Genomic DNA, 24,191 nt, shown 5'->3' with positions numbered 1-24,191 from the left:
ATTTCTCATTCAATCATAAAAAACTCTTAAGGATGTAGATACAATTTACATGAATGAATGTGAGGAAATCCAAAAATGATAGCTTTCTTAGGTTGTAGTATCCTAAAAATATACTCATCATGCTATGTAATCTTAACTTTGAATATTTTAAAAGATTTTTTTTCTTTAAGTTTCTCTCAGTACATAGTATATTCTCCCCCAGGTTTCTGATGGTTACTTCTTACGTAGTACTTATCCAAGGAATGTGCTTCCATCCCTGAGGATGAGGCAGTCCCAAAGCCTGCTCCTTCCTTGTAATGCACCTACACTGGCCATGGAGCTGAGCAGAGGGAAAAGGGGAATGAGGAGGGTGGAAGAGCGTGGGATACACATTTGAGCTTGCATATGCAGCTACAAGTACGTGTGTGTGTTGACAGCTTTCCACTGCCTCTGCCTTACTCAAGTGTATCTTTGGAGAGGCAAGGCAAAATAGCATGTTCATTAAGAGCATGAATTCTGGAACAAGAGTGCCTGTATTAGAATTCTGGCTCCCTCTCTCTGTATGAGTTTTCTTGTATGTCCAGTTGGGATAATAATAGTACTTGTGTTAAGGAATTGGTTGAAGAAGTAAATGAATTAATAGATGCATTAATAATATATCAATATATATTATGCAATGTATCAATATATATTATACACTATTAATATGTACATTATTAATTTATATATACATAATATGTGCCAAGTATACTAGCTATTGTATTATCATTCCATGGATAATATAACTGTTTACTGAAACAAATCAGAACATCTCTTTTAAAAAGTACAATTCTGATGCCAGTAATCAGAATATGTGACATTGTGTCCATTCTGAGTTTTTCAGGGTATATGATTACCATACGTTTAGAATGCAGTAAGAGCTTGGGAACTGTGAGGAGTTGATGTAATTTACCATAAAGTTTAAACCTAGAAATATTGAGGGTCTTCACTCCTAAACTAGTATCTCTACTTTTAATTGTTGGTTCTATTGTGACTACATTTATATTTCCTCAACAAATTTAATTAAATGCTTGTATAGAAAAATAATCGTCTGTTACTGGTATTGAATGTTGTGTAGCAGTGATAGAATTATATTTGGCTAGGAAAGTACTAATGGAATTGAAGTCTTAGTGGAAGCAGAGAAGTTTTCTAACATTATTACCTTACCTTATGAAATCAGCTTTCTTAATAGGAAAGGTACACAGAGAATGGGTTAGTTAAATGTAAGAATGAAGTTAATATTTTTAACATTTTTCCCTAAGGACCAGAGTAATGCAGAGAAGCACGCAGATGGACTTATAGTAAGTTTAATCTAATCTTTTTGTTTCCTTTACTTCTGCAGAGCATTATAACCAGTCATGTCACGAGAAGCCTGAATTTCTACTCATGTTTCAATGCAAATTCTACTTTGTGCCTTCTCACTGCTTTTTGTTTATGACTCTTGCAATTTTCCTTGAGCTCCTAAAGTTGGCCATCTTTCAGCAATCATTTGGAGGGGAATGACAGTCCTAAAATTATTCTAAGCACTGGTTCTGATTGAGTCACTCTGCATGTGTTAACGTGGAAGGTTAATCATGGGATGTCACCTCAGCTTTTACAGTGAAATAAAGCATGACTCACCTTGCTACATTTCTCGTCACGTTTCCTCTTCTTCTCAGATGAAAGCAAAAGGGGAAGGGTGCAATATTGCAACACATCTTAATCTAATTATGTTTAAAGGTTCCTCCTATTCTTGTTTTTAGATTTTGTGTATTGTGTTAACTGTCATTGTCACTGTGGTATGTACTACATTCTTGTTGGAACAAGTTACAACATGAATTCTTTGATTTACAGCTTTTTCTTCTTTTTTCCTCCTCAGCTTTTTACCCTTTCTTTATTTAACCTCCCCTTTAAAAATAAGAAAAGTTTATTGTTAGTATTCCCAGCTGGAAATAAAAGTTACTTAGAGTTTGAAGATTAGTAGATTGTTACCCTATCTTTTGGTAACTTAATTCTTTTGAGACTAGTCCTAAAGCAGGAAGCAGCCTCTTTTTTTGCTCTGAAACTTTACCAATGCCAACTTTTCTGAGATCTAGAAACACATTTTTTACATTGTCAAAATTGTCCCACAACTTGGTGGGAAAGGATGAGCATACTGTCATTACATTTGGTTTAAAACAGAAAGGAAGAAATTAGGTATCTGTGTTGTATATTTCTTTTGAAAACACGTAAAACTTTTTTGAAATACAAATTAAATATATTGGAATTTATTTCTGTTTTAAGTGTGAGCACTCGCAATATAATGCAGTTCTGTGACAGAAATACACCACACAGTAATCTCTTGCTGAGATGTCACTGAAGGTTGTGAGCCTTATGGAGAAGGACTTGTCAGAGACTGCTCCTGAGGAAATGTATGGGCAGTGATTTTTATCTCTTTTCCCTCAAAGACAAATTATGTTTAAAAGTAGGCAGGACTTCACTTTTTTTAAAGGCAGGCTTTTATAAAACATACCAAAAATGGTTGATCATTTGCAACTAAGAACACTTGGAAAGTTTATACTCGGAAAGTTTATACTCAAAGAAAATTTAAACTTGTAGAAAACACATACTTGGATTCTTTGCTCAGGAGCTATTGCATGTTTCCTTAACAGTTTTATTTCAGAGAAAGGAAGCGTTAGGGCTGGGGATTTAGCTCAGTGGCACTGTGTCTGCCTTGCAAGTGCAAGGTCATAAGTTCGATCCTTGGTACTGCAAAAAAAAAAAAAAAAGAAGTGTTTATGATCCAGGCCTTACAGCAGGGCCGCTGGGGCTTACATCACAGCCCTGCCATAGACTCTCTAAGTCTTGATTTCCTTATCTGTATATAAAGCTGAAAGGTTCTGCCTCTGCATATTGCTGTAAGGTACAGGGCAGATAATAATATTCAATAAAAGTTAGCTGTATGTACTTATATGTATGTATAATTTATTATATATTGTTGTGCATGAGTGTCATTAATGTCCAAGCAGATTAGGGCTGAGGATTATTGTTTGCACTTCCCAAGCTCTGCACATTGATTTTTCATGTTGTTAGCCTAAAGTTAATTGACCAGACTATTGATAAATAGAATTTTTTTTTCCTTTTTGCAGAACCAGGGATCGAACTCAGGACCTTGTGCTTGCCAGGCAGGCATGGTGCCACTGAGCTTCATCCTCGGCCCCTAAAATATTTTTTTCTATTAGAAACGAGAAGGCTTGAGTACCTTTGATATAGATGTCAAAAAAGATGAAATTAGAACAGACTAACATGTAATTAGCTTTTTTTTGTGATTCATGGATTGTGAAGCTTCTCATTCTATAAAATGGAATGAGATCTACCAGGCAGTTTATAAAACAGTGGATTTTGTAGGGTGGGAACAAGAAAGTGGAACCATAGAAAAACTGATCATGACCTGGTTGAAATAGTGAGGACTTCTTTATTATGCTGACTTCAGGTAGACTGAAGATCCATGTTCAGGAAAAGCTTTGTTAGTTTGGGATTCACCAGCTTCCTTAAAACTTCGCCTTGGTTATGTGGCATCCAGCATGAGTGACTGTCTTGGTTTGGTCAGTGTGTTGGGGTCTAGGGCAGGAGCTCAGTCCAAAATAGTGGCCTTCCATAATTTTTGTTTAACAATACAAAATTTTAAAAGTGTTTTCTTTTGTTGACAAGCCTAATGTTAGAACATTTTATCTGGAAAGGAAAAAAAAGATTACATCTAAAAGATAGAGTTCTGATTTGTGATTCCACAGTTGCTTTATTTTAGTTTCTTTGATGGGAGGGGTAAGGAGGTGATAGATTCTCATCTTGTGGATCGAGATATTACTAATAAGATTTTTTTGCCTTTGTAAAGCAGGTAGTCCTTGAGAGAAAAGCACTGTGTAATAAATTCATTTTCAGGACAGTTCCAATACTTGTTAAGGCACTTGTTTACTTATATTGAGCCATATCTGAAAATAGAAGCATAATGACCAGAAATTCCTTAGAGATTATGTAGTGCAGACTCTTTTCTTCATTTGGTAGACTGAAAAACTGACAGTAAGATTTGAGGATTCTCAAGAATACCAGGTCTCTCTTTCTGTACTTTTTCTCAGTGCTTCAGAACATTCTTCATTTAACTAGGTTTTTTATTTTGGTTTTTGTTTTACTTTTATGAGACAGGGTCTATCTATATAGTTCAAGCTGGCCTTGAACTCACTATGTAGCTCAGGCTGGCCTCAAACTCATGGCAGTCCTCATGCCTCAGCCTCCCAAGTGCTGGGATTACAGATGTGCGTTAGCATTGCCACTAGGTTTTTGATTATTAATGATTACTTACAGGGTATCTTCTCTAAATGTATCTTTAGTTAGAATATTTATGGTAAGTAGACAACTGTAGTAACAAGAATCAGAATTCTACATTCAAATCACTAATTTAAGAGATCTGATTTAATGTTTACATGTTTACATAGTAAGAAGATGCCCCTGCTGGGGATGGAATCCAGGGGGTTCTGAGCCACATCCAGAGCCAGTTTTTCTTTCCATTTTTTTTTTTTTCTTCCTTTTTGTGAGACAGAGACTCAATATTTATTTCAGTCTGGCCTTGAGCCCACAGAAGTGGGATTACACTTGTAATCCTTAATGCTGGGATTACAGGTGCACACCACCACACCCAGCTGTTTTCTTGATTTTTAAAAAATTAATTTTGATCTTAAATAAGAATGCTACAGGGCCGGGGATTTAGCTCAGTGGTTCTACTGCCTGCCTCACAAGCACATGGTCCCGAGTTCCATCCCCGGTACCAAAAAAACAAAAAAGAATGCTACACAAATTTTACTATTATCTGAGCTTTAGTGTTTGGTGCTTTTTAAGTTTTTGCAAATACTTTTTTGGCTTATTCACCAGCAAAGACTTTGGCTTGCAATTCACCCAGACCCTTGCCCTCATTTAAAAACAAAAGAAAGCAAACAAGTTATAGTGCTTTGTTTTAAAAATGCCATTATACTGTCAGAATAATTTCTTGGCTTGGAGTCACAGAAACCTGGACTTTTCCCCTTAAAATTATAACTACATAAGTGAATATCTTCTTCTTCAAAATCCTCACAAACAAAAGCCTTCTTTCTGTCCCCAGTATACGGTACTTCTTTACCATGAGTGATCCTATAGCTGATACCTGTTCGTTGTAACATAACATCCCCAGGGTAGCAGTGGAAGATGAGAGCCTAGCGTTGCAGGTCCATGAGCTACTGACAGGTTCAGTATTAACACAAAGCAGTATTTGTGGTGAGTTAAAATTTTTGAAGCACTGAATTGAATTAAGAAGTTAATGTTTTGGCTTCCTGAAATCTTTCCATATTATTTTATAGCTTCATCTATGTTTTCCCTTTAGCTTTACCTTATCCTTCCTTTCCGTGTGCTTTGTTGGAAGAAACTCTGACACCTCTGTATAGAAAAGGTGTTTAATTTCCTCTTTGCGTTTTACTCAATGTGTCCATAGAGCTATCCTCAGGATTTTGCTGTCAGAAATGTGGGCTTTTGCTTATTTGGGTGGGTTAACATGAGAAGGACATTTAATTAAAAATAACTATACTGTGTTTCTTTATCAGAGTACTATTAATCCTGTTGATGCAATATATCAACCTAGTTCCTTGGAGCCTGTGATCAGCACAATGCCTTCCCAGACTGTCTTACCTCCAGGTATAGTATTTGGAAAAATGTTTCACAGATTCATAATGAGGGAGAAAACAACTTTAATCTGTATAGTTCATCATAGTAACTGTAGCTTTTTTTGTGTGTTTTAAATATAACAATCACAAAAGAAAAATGCTGTAATTAAAAAGCAGCTGGAAAAAGGTTATTGTGTTTTGGTGTTGGGGCTTTTGAAGTGTGATGAAAGGGGTTTGGGTTTTCAGAGGTAAAAGACAGCATGGTTACTGAGACCTACTTTTGCTGGTAGGACAGAATTGTATAACTCAGAATTCATGACTATCAAGCAAAATTTAATCTACCTAAAGATAATCCTGGAATGTTCAGTTTTTGAATATTCTTTATAACTATAAACAATACAGATGTTTTATTTACAGTGGACTTTAAGATAATGAGAAAGAATAATGAAACTTACGATGTCTTCTGATCAAATGATACTTGATTTTTAAGTATAGAGCAGTAAGTACTGCTTTTCTATAAACCGACAAAAGAAGGCTTAGGGCTTAGCTACACTGATTCCTTTTGCATTTTTGTGCATCCAACATTTCTGTGTTCTCGGTGATGACATAGTAAAGCCAGAAATCACACTATAAAAGGAGAAAACCTGTTTGAAATATTACTAAGTATGTGAAATCCTTTCGTGAATTTTTAGTCCTTAAGAGAGAGTGAGCTCAGTACTTCTTAGGAAACTAAAATCTGCCCTGGTTCAGATTTTGTGTGATATGAGACTCAGAGACAGCTTATGAGCAGGATTCACTGGTTTTACAGAGCCTTTTTTCCTGGGATGTCGCCCTGTCATGCCTGGTCTCTTGGTGTCCCGCCTGTGTGCCGTGTGGCATATCAGCACCAAATCAGATGCTAGGAAGCAAGAGAGAATTATCACAGAACTTGTCTTAAGGAAATACTGTTTCAGAAATTTCTGATCATTACAATTTTGAATCCCAAGTAATTGCAAACAGCACGGTGTGCGTTTGGCTTTCTCTAACTTATTTCACATATTCATCTAGAACCTGCTCAGTTGTGTAAATCAGAGCAGCGTCCATCTTCCCTACCCGTTGGGCCTGTGTTAGCTACCTTGGGACATCATCAGACTCCAACACCAAATAGTACAGGTACAGACTTGTGTGACTTTTACTTCTCATAACTCTCCATTAACATTTAAGATTTATGTTTGACTACTGATGGGGAAAAGTGGGAAAAAATATGGTGTACATTATTGTTAGCGATAGCTTAGTTTTATCTTTAAGGTTCCATACACGAAGTGAATCACTTTGTGACTGAACCAGGAGCTTTTTAGTAAGTCAAAATTGTTTAAATAAATAATATATTGTAGGGTTGTTTGTGTACCTGAAGAATTATTTGTGGGATCCATATTGAATTTATTTTTTTACAAAATTTGTTCATTAGAATTGCATACTTTTTTCTTGTAAAGGAATCAGACAGTACAGAAGTATACAGAACAAAAGCTGAGAGTCCTCATTTGTGCCCCCAGTCATTTGCACACGTTTGTACATGTGTATCTCTAGTGTGAAATTTGTTTCTGTTTTAACCTACATGAGATTATGTGTTTCTATGACTGGTTCTTTTCATAGAACATTTAAAGATCTTCCCATGTTTACATAATGAGATCCGTAGCATTCTTTTTCCCCCTTTCTTGGTACTGGGGATTGAATCAATGGCTTCATGCAAGCACTCTGCCAGTGAACTACGCCCCAACCAAGCCCTTTTTGTTTTTTGGAGCAGTCTAGCCGAGCTGCTGAGGCTGGCCTCAAACTGAAAATTCTCCTGCTCGGCCTCCAGAGTAGTGGGATTACAAGTATGCACCAGCACACCTGCTCACCAGCTTGTAGCATTCTTTTACAGCTTTCCTGGGCAGGTGTTAGCTGTTTTTCCACTGATGGATATTTAGGTTGTTTCCAGTATTTGCCTACTAAGCAACACTTCACCAACATCCATGTGGAGCACCTTTGGCATTTTTTTCTTTTTTTACATTTTTGCCAATTTTATGGGCAGAAAAAGGACATTTAATTTAAATTTGCTTTTTTATAATTTGTTTAGAATTTATTTTTTCTCTAATTTTATAGGGATAAATAAAATACTGGATTTCTTATTTTAAAACGAATAAATTTATGTTTGGAAATATGTAAAACTAATTACTGTCCTGACTTTGAAAATCTGAGGCACTTTTTCATACGTTCATTAATTTTAGTGTGAATTATTTCCAGAAGATAGATTATCTTCTAAGAAAACAAAACACACACACGATTATTTTCTGAAATAATTTCAAAAAAAGATATTTCAAAAATCTTTCTAACATTTTACAGTGGATGGATTTAAGGAAATTTTAAAACTTTGTATGAAGTTTCTGTCTTGAGTTTTCATCCTAACTTCCTTATCTTCACCTTTCCTTTCTCTTTCTCACTGACATAAAAAGGAATAAAGGAATAACTAAGGAATCACAGTGCTTGCTGTCATAAGGAAATGTCAGTGGGGTTTGCAGTTTCCACTCTGATGCTCATTTTCTTCTTAGCTGCGTTTCCAGTGGTGTGATCACCTAGGGCAGTGGTGGCGAACCTCTGGCACGTGTGCCTCAGCAGACTGCTTGTGTCATTGAAAGCTATAAAAGGTTCGCCATCACTACCTAGGGTACTTGCATGTTACTTATTTATAACTGCTGATCTGTTTTTTCCTGTTTCAATAAGAGAAAGTTTATTTCTTATTTCTGATACTGGGGAGAAAAGTTATTTGCTAAGGTGAGTGATTCTTGGAATTTCCACAGTAAACATTACCTTTTGGCAGCAACCATTTTGTTTTAAAAGTATCTTTGGCACGTCTGCCTTGCAAGCGTAAGGTCCTGAGTTCAATCCCTGGTACCAAAAAAAAAAAAAAGTATCTGGCAACCAAGTGTCGCAGACTGATAAACTCTTTTTGTAAACTACTGAACCAAAGAGAGAAACTCACTGAAATCCAGGGGTAGTTCTGCAGTAGTTTTTATTGCTGCTGTCTTCAGTTTCTTCCACATCTGTGACCTTGGCTTTTGATTGCTATCAGTGACTTAATTAACTTCTTCACCAAGCATCTATAGTAGGTGGCATAAATGACCTTAGATAAATGACAGTCCTTAGATACGCAGTGAATTAAATTGATCTCAGTACTCTGTCCATACTTTTTTATTCTTGTTTTATTACTGAACTGTGTAACAGATGATTATCTCATTATATGGAAATGTCTTTCTCTGGCTCTCCATAAATTTCCATTCCTTTACTCAAATTCTACTATTTGTCTTTTCTGCATTCTTTCCCTAGTAGCCCACTAATTTTGTCTCAGCCCCAACACTGGGGCCCTCATTTAGGCTTGGGTGGAAAGAAAGTGAGGAAATTAGGTGATGTGTGTGCAGGGCTTTATGCAGAAGGTTTTTTCCCATTCACTGCCATGACAAATGAAGATGAGTGTGTTATTCTCAACAGTATCTTAACATTCATGCAATCTTGATATTCTTTCCATTTTATATTATATTTCCATTTTCCATTTTATATCAGCTCTGGGTATATGAGTCTATAATACAAAATAAGCTCTTCGGTTTCCCATTGGTACTGGTATTCTATTGTAGGCCTTCAACACTAAAACTCACATAATCAGAATTCTCTTCCTAATATTAAAGATAAGTGGATATTATACAGTAGAGTTATAGAACGTTTTTTCATTATCTAAATGCCTGTGTCCCCTTTTTATAACACAATTTGCCTTTTTTGTTGTCTAAGTTTAAATGATTTTTCTTTACATATAGTGTAGACTTCTACCAACTTAACCAAATACTTTGCTAGTTTTAGAAAGGTCTACTTTGGCCCCATCTACCTAATTACCAACATTTTCCCCTAACTAAGCCTTTTTAATTTCCTAGGCAGCGGGCATTCACCACCTAGTAGCAGTCTGACTTCTCCAAGCCATGTCAACTTGTCTCCAAATACAGTCCCAGAGTTCTCGTACTCTAGCAGCGAAGACGAGTTCTATGACGCTGATGAATTCCATCAAAGCAGCTCATCCCCAAAGCGCTTAATAGAGTGAGTAATGAATAAAGTATATGTACTGAAATGGATGTCTTGGCTTTTAAAAATACAGTTTGATTTTGAGATTAGTGTTAATGACAGACTTGTCTTATGAAGTCTGGTAGAAGACACCTTGCTTTGCATTGACTTACTGAGCAGTCAGTGTGGTGAGAGTTGTCATGTCACCCTGGGCAGTGTGCAGTGTGCCGGCAGTGTTCAGTCAGCCCCTGCCCCTTCTGTGGTACCAACATTAGGAGCTAGAAAGTATTATACAAATATGAGTACACAGTTGCTTGTTTTTGTACTAGGGTGGACATATTCAACATCTAGAAGCCAGACACTATACTGGGTGGAGGGATGATACAGAAATTAAAATGACCATGTCTCTGTTCTCAAAAATGTAGTCTCTTGGAGGATCAGCCAGAGATGCCATGAGATGCATGCTGTGGAGTGTTAGTCCCTTTGGGTTGTTATAAATGGGGTGGCTTATAAACAGCAAAAGTTTATTTTTCACAGTTCGAGATCAAAGTGTTGGCAAATTTGGGGTCTTGTGGAAAGCGTCCTGTCTGATTCATACATGGGATCTTGTAGGGTCCCTTATAAAGGGTAGCACATCGTGATGTAATCACCCCCAAAGGCTCCACCTTCTTTCTTTTTGTTTTTTGTTTTTTGTTTTTGTTTTTTCCACCTTCTAATACTACCTCATTCGTTGATTAAATTTCAGCATTGGGGAGAATCACAAAACATTCAGACTGTAGCATACAGTAAGGTTATGCACAGAAATCATGTGACACTTTGAAGTCTTGAGAAATCAGGGAAGCATTCCCAGAGTTGGGAGAGGATATGATCCTAATGTGAGCTGTGGATGAGTAAAGACAGGGAATGCGGGAGTGAGAAGTGGAGTGGTGGATGGTCATGTTCCAGGAAGATGCTAGCTGTGTTAGGGCTGGAAGCAAGGGGAGCTAGATTTCTTTTGTTGTAGGCTCAAGCATAATGTGTGGTAAGTGGTTTTTAAAAATCTTTAAAAATTGAAGAAATTGATAGGGTTCTAGGCATGAAGGAGTTCTTCTAGCTTTTTTTGTTTTGTTTTTATATCGGGTATCTCTTCTAGCTTTTTATGAATTTTGAATATTTCTTCCATGAATGATAGCAGTTGCTGTTCAGGGCTGCAGTGTAGAAAGATAGATTTGCCTAAATCGTGTAGAATTGAATACAGGAGGGCTGGATCACAGGTAGAGAATCTAGACAAGGCCTAGTTAGAAACTGAGAAATGTAAATGACCTTAGCTAAGGCAATAGCATTGGGAATGGAGGGAAGTATGTGGATTCCAGAGACTAAACAAGTACATTTTAATGGATCTTTGTGATAGGTTTTCCCCACATTAGAAAATATTTGACTGACTTTATCCCATGAGTGCTGGGTATATACCATTGTACAGTAAAGGTTTGAACTGCTATTTACATGTTCACTATGAGCAAAATACTCATCAGCCCTACCTGGTATACAGACAGGTCTCCATGGCTAGGACTTTGGGTTCTGGAATTGCAGAGAGTGGGTTCTAAATCTGTTTTGTTTCAGAGGTGTGTGACCTTGGTCAGGTAAACAACCTGTGTGATCCTCCATTTTCTCACTTGTAAAATGATGGTAACAGTTTGAGCTTCAGGGGGTCATTGTATTTTTTGGTTGGTACTAATGCAGTAGTTTAGGTTTGCTTTGTAAGTACAGACTTGGAAATGGTGGTATGTGTATTCACATGCAAACATCATCAGCCAGTCCTTAGATGCTGAACTTTTTAAAGTAAGAAACATTGTTTGTGTAGGACTCAGTTTCTGTTGCGTATGTGCACAGCTCGAGAAATAGGGCACTCATTGTATCATTAAAGGTTCGAAATTTTTGTAATTACAAGGAAGATGACGATGTTGGTTCATGAAGTTTTTTGACTTAGTGAAATTCAGCTTTTGAATGTGGGAAACAGTGAAATATGTTATGCAGGTAACATAATATGGTTCTTAGGACTTGAGTGAGGGGAGGGAAGTTTGAACAAACAACTCAAGAAGGCCAGATAAGCAGAAAGGGTTTGGGTTAACACACTGGTTTCTTTTTCTGTTTTTTTGAGATGGGATCTCACTATTGTGTCCAAGCCCGCCTTGAGCTCCTGGCCTCAAGCAGTTTTCCTGCCTCAACCTCCGAAGTAGCTGGGACTGTAAACGTACACCACTGTAACCAGTTTGGTGTCTTTTCTTGATACTGTTTGTTGATAGAAATTTCACTTTAATTTTTTTTTCCTATGGTTTTTTTTTTATTAATACATGCTTGTAGTACATAATGTTTATATTCCTTGTGGGGAGTTGGTACATGTACATAACACATCTTAATTCCTTTTTTTATCTCTTTTTCCTTGCCTCCCTACCCCTCCCTCCACTTTCAACTGTCTCTTTTTTAAAAAAATTTATATATTAATTGGTACATTTTAGGTATACAATACATTTACATTTATCATTGGGTGTCTGTACCTGAACATGATGTATCTTAGTTCTTATTTTTTTCCCCATTACCTGTGTGCCCTTCACCCCCCCCACCCTTCCCTATTTACATAGACTTTGTTTCCATTTTTTTTTCTTTCTCATACTTTTTCCTTTCCTTTCTTCCCTTTCCCCTTCCCCTCCCGCCACCCCTCCACCATTGGACCTTTTCCTATTTCAAATTATCAGTTATTCGTTTTAATAATTTTCATCCTTATATACACTTTCAGTTTCTCACACTAGAGATACTATTCGGTATTTACACATGTGTGTCCTATTTATTTCACTTAAGAGTATGGCCTCAATATGCATCCATTTAGCTACAAATGACTCTAGTTTCTCGTTCTTTATGGCTGAGTAGTACTCCATTTTATTAAAAAACCACATCTTCTTTATGCAGTCTCCAGTTGATGGGCACTTGGGCTGTTTCCAATCCTTAGCTATTACAAATTGTGCTGCTATAAAGATAGGTACACATATATCGCTGTGGTATGATTCTTTTAATTCTTTGGGGAAGATACCCAGTAGGGGAATAGCTGGGTCAAATGGGACCTCTAGTCCTAGTTCTTTGAGGTATCTCCATACGGATTTCTACAGTGGTTGCACCAGTCGACACTCCCACCAACAGTGGAGAAGGGTTCCTTTCTCCCCACACCCTCACCAGCATTTGTTATTGGTTGATTTCTTGATAGCATCCATTCTTTGTGGGGTGAGGTGGAATTTCAGTGTTGTTTTCATTTGCATCTCTCGAATGACCAGTGATGTTGAACATTTTTTCATATATTTATTTGCTGTTTTTACTTCTTTGTCTGAGAAATGTCTGTTCATTTCAAATGCCCATTTTTGAATTGGGTCTTTGAATTTGGGGGGTCTGATTTTTTCAATTCTTTATATATTATAGATAGTAGACCTTTGTCTGAGGTACAGCTGCTAAAAATTTCTTCCCATATTGTAGGTTGTCTCTTAGCTCTGTTGGTAGTTTCTCTTGCAGTACAGAAGCTTTTTAATAAGATGAGATCCAGTTGTTGATTCTTTGTGCTAGTTCCCATGCTACTGAGGATTTGTTCATAAAGTCCTTTCCTATGCCAATATCTTTGAGAATTCTACCTAACTTGTCTTCCAGCAAATTTAGTGCTTCTGTTTTAATATTTAGATCTTTAATCCACTTTGATTTTAGTTTAGTGCATGGTGAAAGATAGAGGTCTACTTTTAATCTTTGGCAAATTGAAATCAGTTTTTCCAACACCATATATTAAAGAGGCTATCTTTCCTCCAGTAAGGGTGGCGGTTGGGTCCTTTGTCAAAGATGAGGTGGCTGAGTATGTCTGGAGTTGTTTCTGCATCTTCTAATCTATTCCACTGATCCTCGGGTCTGTTTCTTTGCCAATACCATGCTGTTTTTATCACAGTAGCTTTGTAGTATAGTTTCAAGTTGGGGATTGTGATACTCCCAGCCATGTCTCTGTTGCCCAGAATTGCTTTTGCTATTCTAGGTTTCTTCTGGTTCCAAATGAATTTTTGGATTGTTTTGTCTAGTTCTGTGAAGTATATTGTTGGAATTTCAATCGGTATTGCATTAAATCTAAATAGTAGTTTTGGAAATATGGCCATTTTCACTATATTGATTCTTCCTAACCAGGAACAAGGGATATCTTTCCATTTTCTTATATCCTCTTCGATCTCCTTCTTCAGAGTGCTGTAGTTTTCAGTGTAGAGGCCTTTTGCTTCATTTGTTAGGTTGATTCCTAGATATTTAATTTTTTTAGATGCTATTGTAAAAGGAATTATTTCCCAAATTTCTCTCTCAGTGGGTCTGCTATTTGCATATAAGAAGGCTATTGTCTTTTGAGTGTTCACTTTAATTTTTGAAAATAATTTTAATCATAATGGGGTTAAAACAAAATGTGTATTTAGAATAAAACTGTAAAGTAAAAGGTCCATATTTGAAGGGTTCAAATATAAACAGAATTAAAGACAATCTCTTACACGGTAACTATTATTCTAAACAGAGGAGTAGAAAATATCTTGCTAGTAAATGGCCTTCTGAAAGCATGTAACTATGCAGTAGAAGCTTGATTATATGAGGTGAGCTGCTTACAGCACTGCTTACAGTGTCTCCCTTCAGTTTCAGGGATACTTGTGAAACAAATTAAAACATTTACCTATTGGCCTTGGGCACATCTACAGTCATCAGCAGGCTGATGGGCTACTTCTCACCTCCCTCCCTCCCTCTCATTCTCTATCTGTCTTGCGCTTTCTCTTGTGTTTTCAGAGAGGCTGGCCTCAAACTCATAGCCGTCCTCCTGCCTCAGCCTCCCATGCTGGAATTACAGCTGTGTACCACCATGCCCAGGGTCCTCTCTCTTTTAAGCTTTCTTCTCTATGGCTTCTCTGTATCCTACCCCTGCCACCCCCCACACACACTTCACCAGCCTTCCATCTCAGAAAGGATTCTGAGTTCTATTTCTAGCTAACCCATTCTGGGTTCCTTTCCCCTTAGCATCACACTCCTCAGATACCCTAATTGGTAGGGACCTCAGATACTTTTGTTGTTGTTTTGTTTTTGAGACAGGGTCTAAATTGCTGGGGCTGGGCTCAAAGCTGTGATCCTCCTGCCTCAGCTTCCCATAGTGCTGGGTTGCTGGCACACAGTAGCATGCCTGGATTAGGGTCCCAATACAAGCAGAGCCCAGAGGACTTGGAGGGTAGCAAAAGCATTCTGTATGAAACTGCAGAGCTATGTATGTGCAGTCAGTCACACACTTGCCTTGTAGCCCATCAGAGGTGTGATGCTGAGCTGGCACGTTAATGTGAATTGCGGACTGTGGAGACTCATACGGAAGAAAGGTTCGCAGCAAGCGTGCTGCTGTGGCGTGGGAGCACAGGGGAACTCGGGCTTTCTGCTCAGTTTGCTGTGACCCTTACGCTTGTCTGTAAGATAAAGTTTATTGATTTAAAAAGATCAAAAGAAATAACAGGGATAAACTCTTAATTAAACTAAATTTTATTTGTAATGACTATTGCACCATTTTATAAGTATCTGCAGTGTAAGAAATTTGATTTCTGTTTTTGTCTTAATAAGTAAACTAAGCATTTCTGGTTATTCTTTCATTTACAGACATATACTTACCTGGGCAAATTATAATATAATAAAAGAAGTTTTCTTTAGACTTGCTGACTAGCTTATAGAGTCAGTTACCATAAATTTGCTTATAACGATCAGAAGCTTTTTTCCCCCACAGCACTGGGGCCTCAACACAGGGCTTTCGCATGCTAGGCAAGCTCTCTACCACTGAACTACATCGCCAGCCCTACTTTTTTACTTTATAATTTCAAATACACTTGTTTTAACATTGTGGGCTTTTTAATCAAAGGATCTCAGAGATATAGACAAGACATCTTTCTGAGACTTAATAGACTCTTGTACCTTTTTTTTTTGGTACTGGGGATCTAATTTGTGTCCTTGTGTTTGCACAGCAGGCAGCAAAACCACTGAGCTAAATCCCCGGCCCTAAATTTTTATTATTTTTTTGGTACCAGGGATCGATCTCAGGACCTTGTGCTTTTGAGTCAGGCACTGGCACCACTGAGCTAAATCCCTGGCAGACTGTTCCACCTTTGAGGTTCTGGAAATTACTGTCAGGGATTGTGACAATTCTACTTGGACACAAAGTAACAAAATCAGAAAATGATTTTAGACTTGGCTGCAGAAGTAAAAATCTCACTAAGTCTTGATGATGTCGATTGCTCGCCTTCCAGTGTGGCTTGGTTGGGTGTACTGCAGAGAGCAGCACGAGGTGACACTCATTAGACCTCGCATCACAGGCTTGCTGTGTGGTGACAGGGAGTTGGAAGCATTTATGTGTAGCATGTGGGTAACGAGCTACTTGTTCAGAATAGTTTTGTTTTTGCCACCCCCCTGTGTATATTGGCCTGAAGTAGCTTTATGCGTCAGCTTAATGTCTTGCTTTCTTTAGTTTAAGAAGATATTTTTTTCTTCAGTTCTTCTGGATCTGCCTCAGTCTTGACCCACAGCAGCTCGGGAAATAGCCTAAAGCGTCCAGATACCACAGAATCACTGAATTCTTCCATGTCCAATGGAACAAGTGATGCTGGTGAGGAACTTTAAAAATTTAATTCTTTTTTTTTTCCTTATAAACATTTGTAATACCGGTAGTGGCACAATTTGGCCCGTTTAACACCAGACTAAGAAAATGTGTTCTATTTTAGACCTTTTTGATTCACATGATGATAGAGATGACGACGGAGAGGCAGGGTCCGTGGAGGAGCACAAGAGTGTCATCATGCACCTCTTGTCACAGGTTAGGCTCGGAATGGATCTTACTAAGGTGAGAACCAGAGTTCACATTTGCCTCTCTTCATGAGTATGGTAGAATCCTAATGATTGGGTGGTGAGTGACCTTGCAGATGCTGTAAAATGATATAACTTTGCTTTGTACTTGTGTCTGGTGATTTAATGCGTATGTAGATGAGTAAACTAAACAGTTGTAGAGATAGATGAAATAAGTGAAACTGATTTCATAGAGAATAATGTATAGGTTGTATGGATCAGGGTTTGAATTTTATTTGCAGCAAGTGAGAAATAGTATTTGTCTTGGTTAGTAGTCTAGGGAAAGCCTAAAGCATTCCTGTGTGCACAGAATCCGAATGAGTGCAGCTCTGGTCTTGGGAACAGAGGACCTGTGTTGCATTCTCTCTGCTGTTACCAAACCTCATAGCCCCAAGCAAGCTCTCGGTGATCTTGTGCAAAGCGGACACACACTGGCCTACCTCACAGCATGGTTGGCAGGACAGCAAGAGCCAGCGAAAGTAAAACTGTATGCGTATTGAACCATACAATGGCTGTAGTCTGGGTTTGAATTTGAACTTGAACCTGGAGGTTTAAACAGAGTGCCCTGGGCCGGGGATTTAGCCCAGTGGTTTCGCCGCCTGCTGCGCAAGCGCAAGGACCCGAGTTCGATCCCCGGTACCAAAAAAAAAGTTCTAAACAGAGTGCCCTTGGAGCGCTCTGCCAGTGTTACTGTTCACTCTGTGTTACAGATGAGGAAAATAAACAGAAGGTTAAGTAACTTGCCTGAGTTTTAGGGAAGAGCAGAGAGTCAAGTCTGGCCTATGTAATTTGTCCAGTTATATCTTTGTCTTGACAAACTGGAGTAGCTTTCATATTTGTTGAATTAGTATTTTATTCAGCTTTAGAAAGTCAGTTAAATTTAGGATTTTCACTTTTATAATAAAATCAACTCTAGTACTGTAGTCTTTGTCAGTATTGAGCTTCATTTTGGTTTTGAATTTAGGGGCCCATTAAGAAAAAGGCTAATCTAAAATACCTCCAAATAATTAGTCATGTATCACTTAACTACAGAAACATGTCTGAGAAATACATCATTAGGTGATTTTATCATTGTGTGAACACAAACCTCTGTGGTATTGCCTACAACACACCTAGGCAACATTAGCATTTTTTGAGACCACTGACCTATGATTAGTCTTTGACCAGTTATGTGGTGCCAGACTGCATTTATAGTAAAACTCATTATCCCTAATCTAAGTAAGAATAGAAACACAAGCGTGACACTTGTGGAGCCCAATGTACTTACCAGAAATGCACCAGCTAGGAGAATATTTCCAGGTACTTGTCTCCGGAATTGCCTCAGTAAAAACTAGGCTACATAAGCATTGGCCCTTTTGCTTTCAGTAAGGACATTCTTTGCAGAAGTGGCCATCACAGTTCTCATTGACCAGATTCAGGCATGTGTCCATTCCTAAACAGTCACTGGCAAGGCAGGTGAAGTGACTGGCTTCGATTCATCTCTGTCCACCCCTTGAGGCCTGGGAGAGGGAGCCATGGCAACCTCTAGCCAGACCTGAACTGATACAGAGGTCTGTTAGGGATGAAGCGGAGACTTAAGTAGATGACCAAAAATATCATCCACATTGAGGTTTATTTTTTTGGGGTACTGGGGATCAAACTTGGGTCCTTGCACTTGTGAGGCAGGCGCCGGAACCACTGGGCTAAATCCCCAGCCCTACATTGAGGTTTTTAATTTTCACCTCATATAATTTTCATTAGCACATAATCCATATGGGGTCCAGAGCCACTAAAAGCTTATTATATTATAAATGATGTTATAATAATTTTTTTTTTGCTGAATGTGTGAAAATTAGCCATTTAGAATGTACAAACCACTGTGATTGCCAACACTATTTCTGAAAAATTCTTTTTATGCATTCTAAAGTATAATTACAATAAGGTCTTAAGTTCGTATCTTATTCTCTTTATTTATAAAAATGTTTTTTAAAAATACTTTACAAAGAGTTGATTTTCCAGATACTTTCAGTTTTTGGAAATAATACAAGGTCATGTCCCAGCTAATCTGTCTGCACAACAACCCTGAGGTATAAGAGAGCGTGTGGCTATCCTCCTGCAGAAATTTAGAGAAATTAATTTTCCAGAGCCGCCTCCTAGCTAGCAAAACAAGTTCTTCACCCAGGGTGAAGACACCTCAGCCAGGTTGGCTATCGTCTCTGTCCTTGCAGTGTGACAAGATGGCGAGTATGAGGGCAGAGCTGACAACATAGAAGAGGACTGCTGAATCAAGTTATCAAGAAAATTCATAAATCAGTTTTTTTCTTTTATTACAAGTAACATTAGACTTCTTTTAGTTTTTTTGGTTGTTTCTTTTCTTTTTTCCTGCCCCCTTGAGTTGCCAGTTTAATTCCTTTGTCCATTTTCTATTGAAGTGATAACCTTTTTCTTGTTGATTTGTAGGAGCTGTTTAAAGATATTTAACCTTGTTTTGTTTCTTGTATTGTTACTTGGTGCTTTGTAATTTTTTGAGTTAAAGTGGTAATAACTTACATCAAGCCAAGTCTGTAAGCTCCCCGGCCTCTCTGACCATATTTAGATTCTGAATGTTCTGTGAAAATATTGACTTAAAATTTAAATTCTGGAAGGACTGAAAGATAATCTGCTAAGCGTTTCAAAAATGCTTCTTCCAGAGCCGGGGATTTAGCTCAATGGTTGCGACGCCTGCCTCACCAAGTGCAAGGTCCTGAGTTCGATCCCCAGTACCAAAAAAATAAATGCTTCTTCCACCATTCCAGTTCCCTAATGAAATTCTTCCCTTTTTAATTGACTAATCTTCATCCTCTGTGTTCTTGCCATATTCCAGTTTCTTGTCTCCTTTAGTTTTCTTTGGCCATACCCACAGCCCCTGCCTGAATCATCATGGGCTCAGCCCCAAGTAAAAAGAATGCATTGATTTTCAGTTTTTATTCCCTTCTTCCTTTTGTTTATTCCTTTAACTGCTCAGTTTAAAGCTTCTTGCTATATGATAGATGAGAGGGTATAAATGTGAATAAAACTTACTCTTTACATTCTAAGAGCTAAGAAGCTGAAGTTGCAAGTAGATAAATTTCCTAGCACACAGGTCTGATGGTGATGGTGTAACAACAGCAGAGGCCCCCAGAGGCAGCCCCATTGTTGGATCCACTTTAATGATGGAGCTGTGAGAAAATTTCTCACTTCATCTGAGCTGTGTGCTTTTCTACTGTAAAATAGGATAATTCCTTCACCAGTTTATGTTTGTAAGATTGGTACAGTTTGTAAGGTAACGTATGTATAATGCCTAAGCAGACAGGAGGGATCTAGGTTTGTCATTGTTAGTACACTCAGGGAAAGGAGGACTTGAACAGAGAAGTGACCTCTGAACGTTCAAACCCCTTCTGTCTTTCATCTGCCTGCTGAGCAGGTTAATGCACATTTCTGAGGAAAGAGTTTGAGGGCCCAGTGCCTGGGCTGTGCGTGGTGGGTGTTGATGTGACTGGAATGAATATTTTGCAGCTATTCATTCATCTACAGTGGAATTTGATCCTTAAGGGTCAAATGTGTATGTTTTTCAGGTAGTTCTCCCAACATTTATTCTTGAAAGAAGATCTCTTTTAGAAATGTATGCAGACTTTTTTGCACATCCGGACCTGTTTGTGAGGTATTTGACTGAACATAGAAATTTCTGATTTTCTAAGTTGTGATTCAGTAGCTTTGTGCCAATGCCAGGTTAGATGGGTTCCTTCTTACGCTTCAGCTATTTCTAGATAAAAATGGTATTGAATGCTATTATATTGGATGATCGACTGCTTAGTTTATATGGTGATGGTGTTAGGCACCCAAGTTTACCACTTTAAAAAATTCTTAGCACATTAGTAATACCTAGGTGGCCAGTATTTTTGGGGGCCAAGACCGAGAGCTTATTTGAGCCAGACATTGGTAATCAGTGTTATTTGCACTGTATTCTAAACTTTATTTAACTGAGTTTAGCAAACCTTTCTCTAAAGCACCTGTTGTTTGTCAGGTGCTTTGTTATAAGCTGGAGAAAGAAGTAGCCTGGGACCTGCCCTTGAGTTTACAATCCATTGTCTGAGTATAGACCAATACATTTTAAACATAAAGTTTGCAGTATTAGCTGTGTGTACAAGGAATAGAGGTAATGTGAAGGTAGGATTGATTGCAAGGAGACAAGTTCACATAGGTTTTCATTGGCAGCAAAAAAAATTTTTTTTAATAGGAAATGTAATCCATCTTCTCTCATTGCATCCCTTGGCCTTGGACTGTGCTTAACTGAAACCAGGAACACTGGGTAGGCACATTGGTCAACACTGGTGTATATGTGTTATGTTCTTGATGAAGGCTTAAGAGAACCATGTAATCAATTGCCAGATGGCAGAAATTCAGATAAATAACGGCCATGCTTATATAATTAGATAATTTAACAAGCTTTTATTTGTGGTATGTACAAGTAAAAATGGAAAGGTACCAGTTGTTCATTAAATACAGATTTGAATTTAAGGGTAGTTTTTATTTGAGAATTGTTTAGAAAAGCAGGAAAGGAGACTAATGGAATAAGACATGTAGGAAATAAATATCAAGATGGTAGAGTTAAACTCATCTGTATCAATAATTACACTAAATATAAATAGAACATATTCTCTGTTTGAGAGTAGCAAACTGAAGTACTGTTGCATGCCCATGATGCCAACACTATGGGAGGCTGAAGGCATGAGGATTTTGAGTTCAATTCCAACTTGAACTGGCCAACCTGGCAACCTAGTGAGACCCTGTCTCAAAATAAAAAATTTTAAAAACAGGGCTGGAGCTGTAGTGAAGTGTGAAGGCCCTGGGTTTAGACCCCAGTCACACACACACACACACACAGACACACACACAGGGGAAGGGGGGACAGCAGTTGTCAGATTATATAAAAAAGCAAGATACACGTATATGCTATTTCGAAGGGAGAGACTTCAGTATTGATTGAAAGGATAATCACATTATCACCCCACTAGATGCGGAAAAGGCCTTTGACAAAAATCTAATACCCATTCATTCTTCTTGAATAAGAAGAGAAGAACCTTATCTCAATCTTATAAAACCCATTTTATGACAGACAGCATTGTTGTCACCTTTACCCAATGGACCTTTTCAACACTGCCCAGTAATTGTGTAACATAATTCTTTTCAAGTCCACATGGTGCTTTTCATCAAGGTCAGCTGTTTACTGGGAAGCTTTAATAAATTTATATTTACAGTCACGTAGAATGTATTTTCTGACCATAAAGAATTAGAAATTGATAACACAGAAAAATCTCTGTATTTGGCAATGAAAGAATGCATCTATATGAAGTTCTGGAATGGACAGAACTAGTCAGTGGCACTAGGAAGCAGAAGCCTCTGGGAGAGGGAAGGTAATGGGTTGGAAAGAGTGATGTTAAAATGTGGAATAATGGAAATGTTCTGTGTCCTGACTGGATGATGATTGAGTAAATGGATATATACATTTGCCAGATTACTCCACCACTAAGATCAATACATTTAATTGTGTATATCCTACCTCAGTTTTCAAAAGAAACTTTGAGGTAACTTCTGGTCCTGGGTCCTCTCAGGACCTGTGTCTCAGGCCGGACCATGATGCGGGGGGTGCATAAGCTTGCATCCTGCCAAAAGGCAGGACATTAAATTATGTCTTTTTTTTCTTGCAGCATTAGTGACCAGAAGGATCCCAGGGATCGAATGGTTCAGGTCGTGAAATGGTACCTCTCAGCCTTTCATGCAGGAAGGAAAGGATCAGTTGCCAAAAAGCCATACAACCCCATTTTGGGTGAGATCTTTCAGTGTCACTGGACGTTACCAAATGACACTGAAGAGAACACAGTGAGTTCTGTGCTGACTGTTCTGATTATCTGAAGTTGTGTACTGATAACAAGATTTCACTTAATTTCCCAGCAGAGAAAAACCGTGAAGCAGTGATGAAAGGTTCTCACCTTACCGAGAAGAACATTGCTATTAGATTAGCATATTTTGAAAACGAGAAGGGAAAAGAGAGATGAAGAAAGAGAATGAGAAATTAGATCATACAAAGCCTTGTATATCATGGCTTGTCAGGATGTCGTTGTTTTGAAAAGGCCATTATAATTAATTTGTGAAAAATAATTTTAAAATAAGAAGGCCATCAAGGAGATGTAATTCCAGCAAAGAAATGGTTGATTCCAGCTACATAGTAGATGTAGAACTGAGAGATGGATTGGGGAGCTGAGGGATGAGGTAATTAGAAGCAAGTCCTTGCATGTGTACTTTAGCAGTTGGCAGTGTCACTTAATGATAAGGAGAAGAGCAGACTTGGAAAAATCAAGAATTCTAAATTGAAATTCAAGTGTGGGGGGGTGGCCTGGTAAGCATGTAAATAGAGCTGTCTGGAATTTGAGAGCAAGGAGTTCAAGGGAGAAGTCTGGGATGGAGATGGAGACTCCAGAGACTTTCACACATTTAGATGATATCTAAAGCCCTACATTTGGCTCAGATTAATGTATGAAGACAGTGTAGCTGGAGAAGAGTAGGTAACCTAAGACTGAGCTCAGGGCGCTGGCGTTGAGAGACTGGTTTGAAGAAGATGACCACCAGGAGTCAAAAATACATGTAAAAGGGCTTCTCAGGATGGGAAAGCAAGAGCCTCCAGCTCACGGCGCCTGGCACATAATCGTCTTGCAATAAACACGACTTTTCATACCTTTTCCCTTCCAAGTGACACACTACATACAGTCCTTACTGATGATGTAGGTTGGAGTTTGCTCTCAGCAGGCATAAGTGCCCGCTCTGTGCCAGGCCTGCCCCTGAGCCAGGGATCCAAAGACAATATCTTGGAGTAGTTGCGAGACTGATGGAGGGCAGTACTGATATAATCAAGTGCCATGATAGAGGGATGAGTAGGGTGTTTGGCGTGTGAACAGAAGGGGGCAGACTCCAGTTGTTAGATTCTCTGCATCATCATTTGTTCTGCATCAAAAGAAAATGATGTTATATTTTTTTGCAGGAGCTAGTTTCAGAAGGACCTGTTCCTTGGGTTTCTAAAAACAGTGTAACATTCGTGGCTGAGCAGGTTTCCCATCATCCACCAAGTAAGTTACAGAGCTCTTCTACAACGTGCACTCTTAATCTGTTCTGCCTGAAGAGGGTCATGAAGAGCCATGTAGCTGGGGCCACTTCACTGCCAGTGCATTACTGTGTGTGTCATCCCTTGTTACCTGACGTGGAAACTCTGTTGATTGGTTCCTCTTACCTGACCCTTGTATGTTTCAAAGACCCATCATGCCGCTGGTTAAAAAGGATTTGGGAAACCAGTATCTAATGCTCCTAAACTCTTCTCACACATAATGGTCTGTGATATAGAGACCTCAGCAACTTTGGATCAGTATGTATGATGTGTAGTTTTTTGCACAGTATGTTTCGGATACAGTACAGATAATACATTTCCTCGACATCTTATTTGTTCCATGAAGTATTAAGACTGGAAATACTGGATGGGCTCAGATTGGGGCATATTTACTGAGCAGAACAAATATCCCTTTTGAT

At 38.3% G+C, this 24,191-nt stretch overlaps 1 protein-coding gene across 14 annotated transcripts in view; it reads left to right on the top strand.

Moving 5' to 3' along the window:
- The window catches only part of Osbpl9 (oxysterol binding protein like 9), a 155,703-nt gene that overhangs the window by 125,619 nt on the left and 5,893 nt on the right, over positions 1 to 24,191 (top strand). For 7 of the 14 annotated variants that reach the window (XM_087214738.1, XM_004869257.4, XM_021247958.2 and 4 more), the window contains 9 exons: positions 1,281 to 1,319; positions 5,601 to 5,691; positions 6,708 to 6,812; positions 9,602 to 9,761; positions 16,271 to 16,383; positions 16,499 to 16,617; positions 20,192 to 20,277; positions 22,325 to 22,496; positions 23,653 to 23,737. In XM_087214738.1, coding sequence (XP_087070864.1) covers positions 1,281 to 1,319; positions 5,601 to 5,691; positions 6,708 to 6,812; positions 9,602 to 9,761; positions 16,271 to 16,383; positions 16,499 to 16,617; positions 20,192 to 20,277; positions 22,325 to 22,496; positions 23,653 to 23,737 — 970 coding nt within the window. The remainder of the gene's footprint in view (positions 1 to 1,280; positions 1,320 to 5,600; positions 5,692 to 6,707; positions 6,813 to 9,601; positions 9,762 to 16,270; positions 16,384 to 16,498; positions 16,618 to 20,191; positions 20,278 to 22,324; positions 22,497 to 23,652; positions 23,738 to 24,191) is intronic. The other 7 variants (XM_004869258.4, XM_004869256.4, XM_021247959.2 and 4 more) reach the window with 3 other exon arrangements.

Source organism: Heterocephalus glaber, unplaced genomic scaffold (genome assembly GCF_053883595.1).
Source record: "Heterocephalus glaber isolate CG9 unplaced genomic scaffold, H.glaber_assembly_v1.0 deba00001451, whole genome shotgun sequence".
In the NCBI taxonomy this organism is placed as follows: domain Eukaryota; kingdom Metazoa; phylum Chordata; class Mammalia; order Rodentia; family Bathyergidae; genus Heterocephalus; species Heterocephalus glaber.
This window is presented reverse-complemented; position numbering and strand designations above follow the sequence as displayed.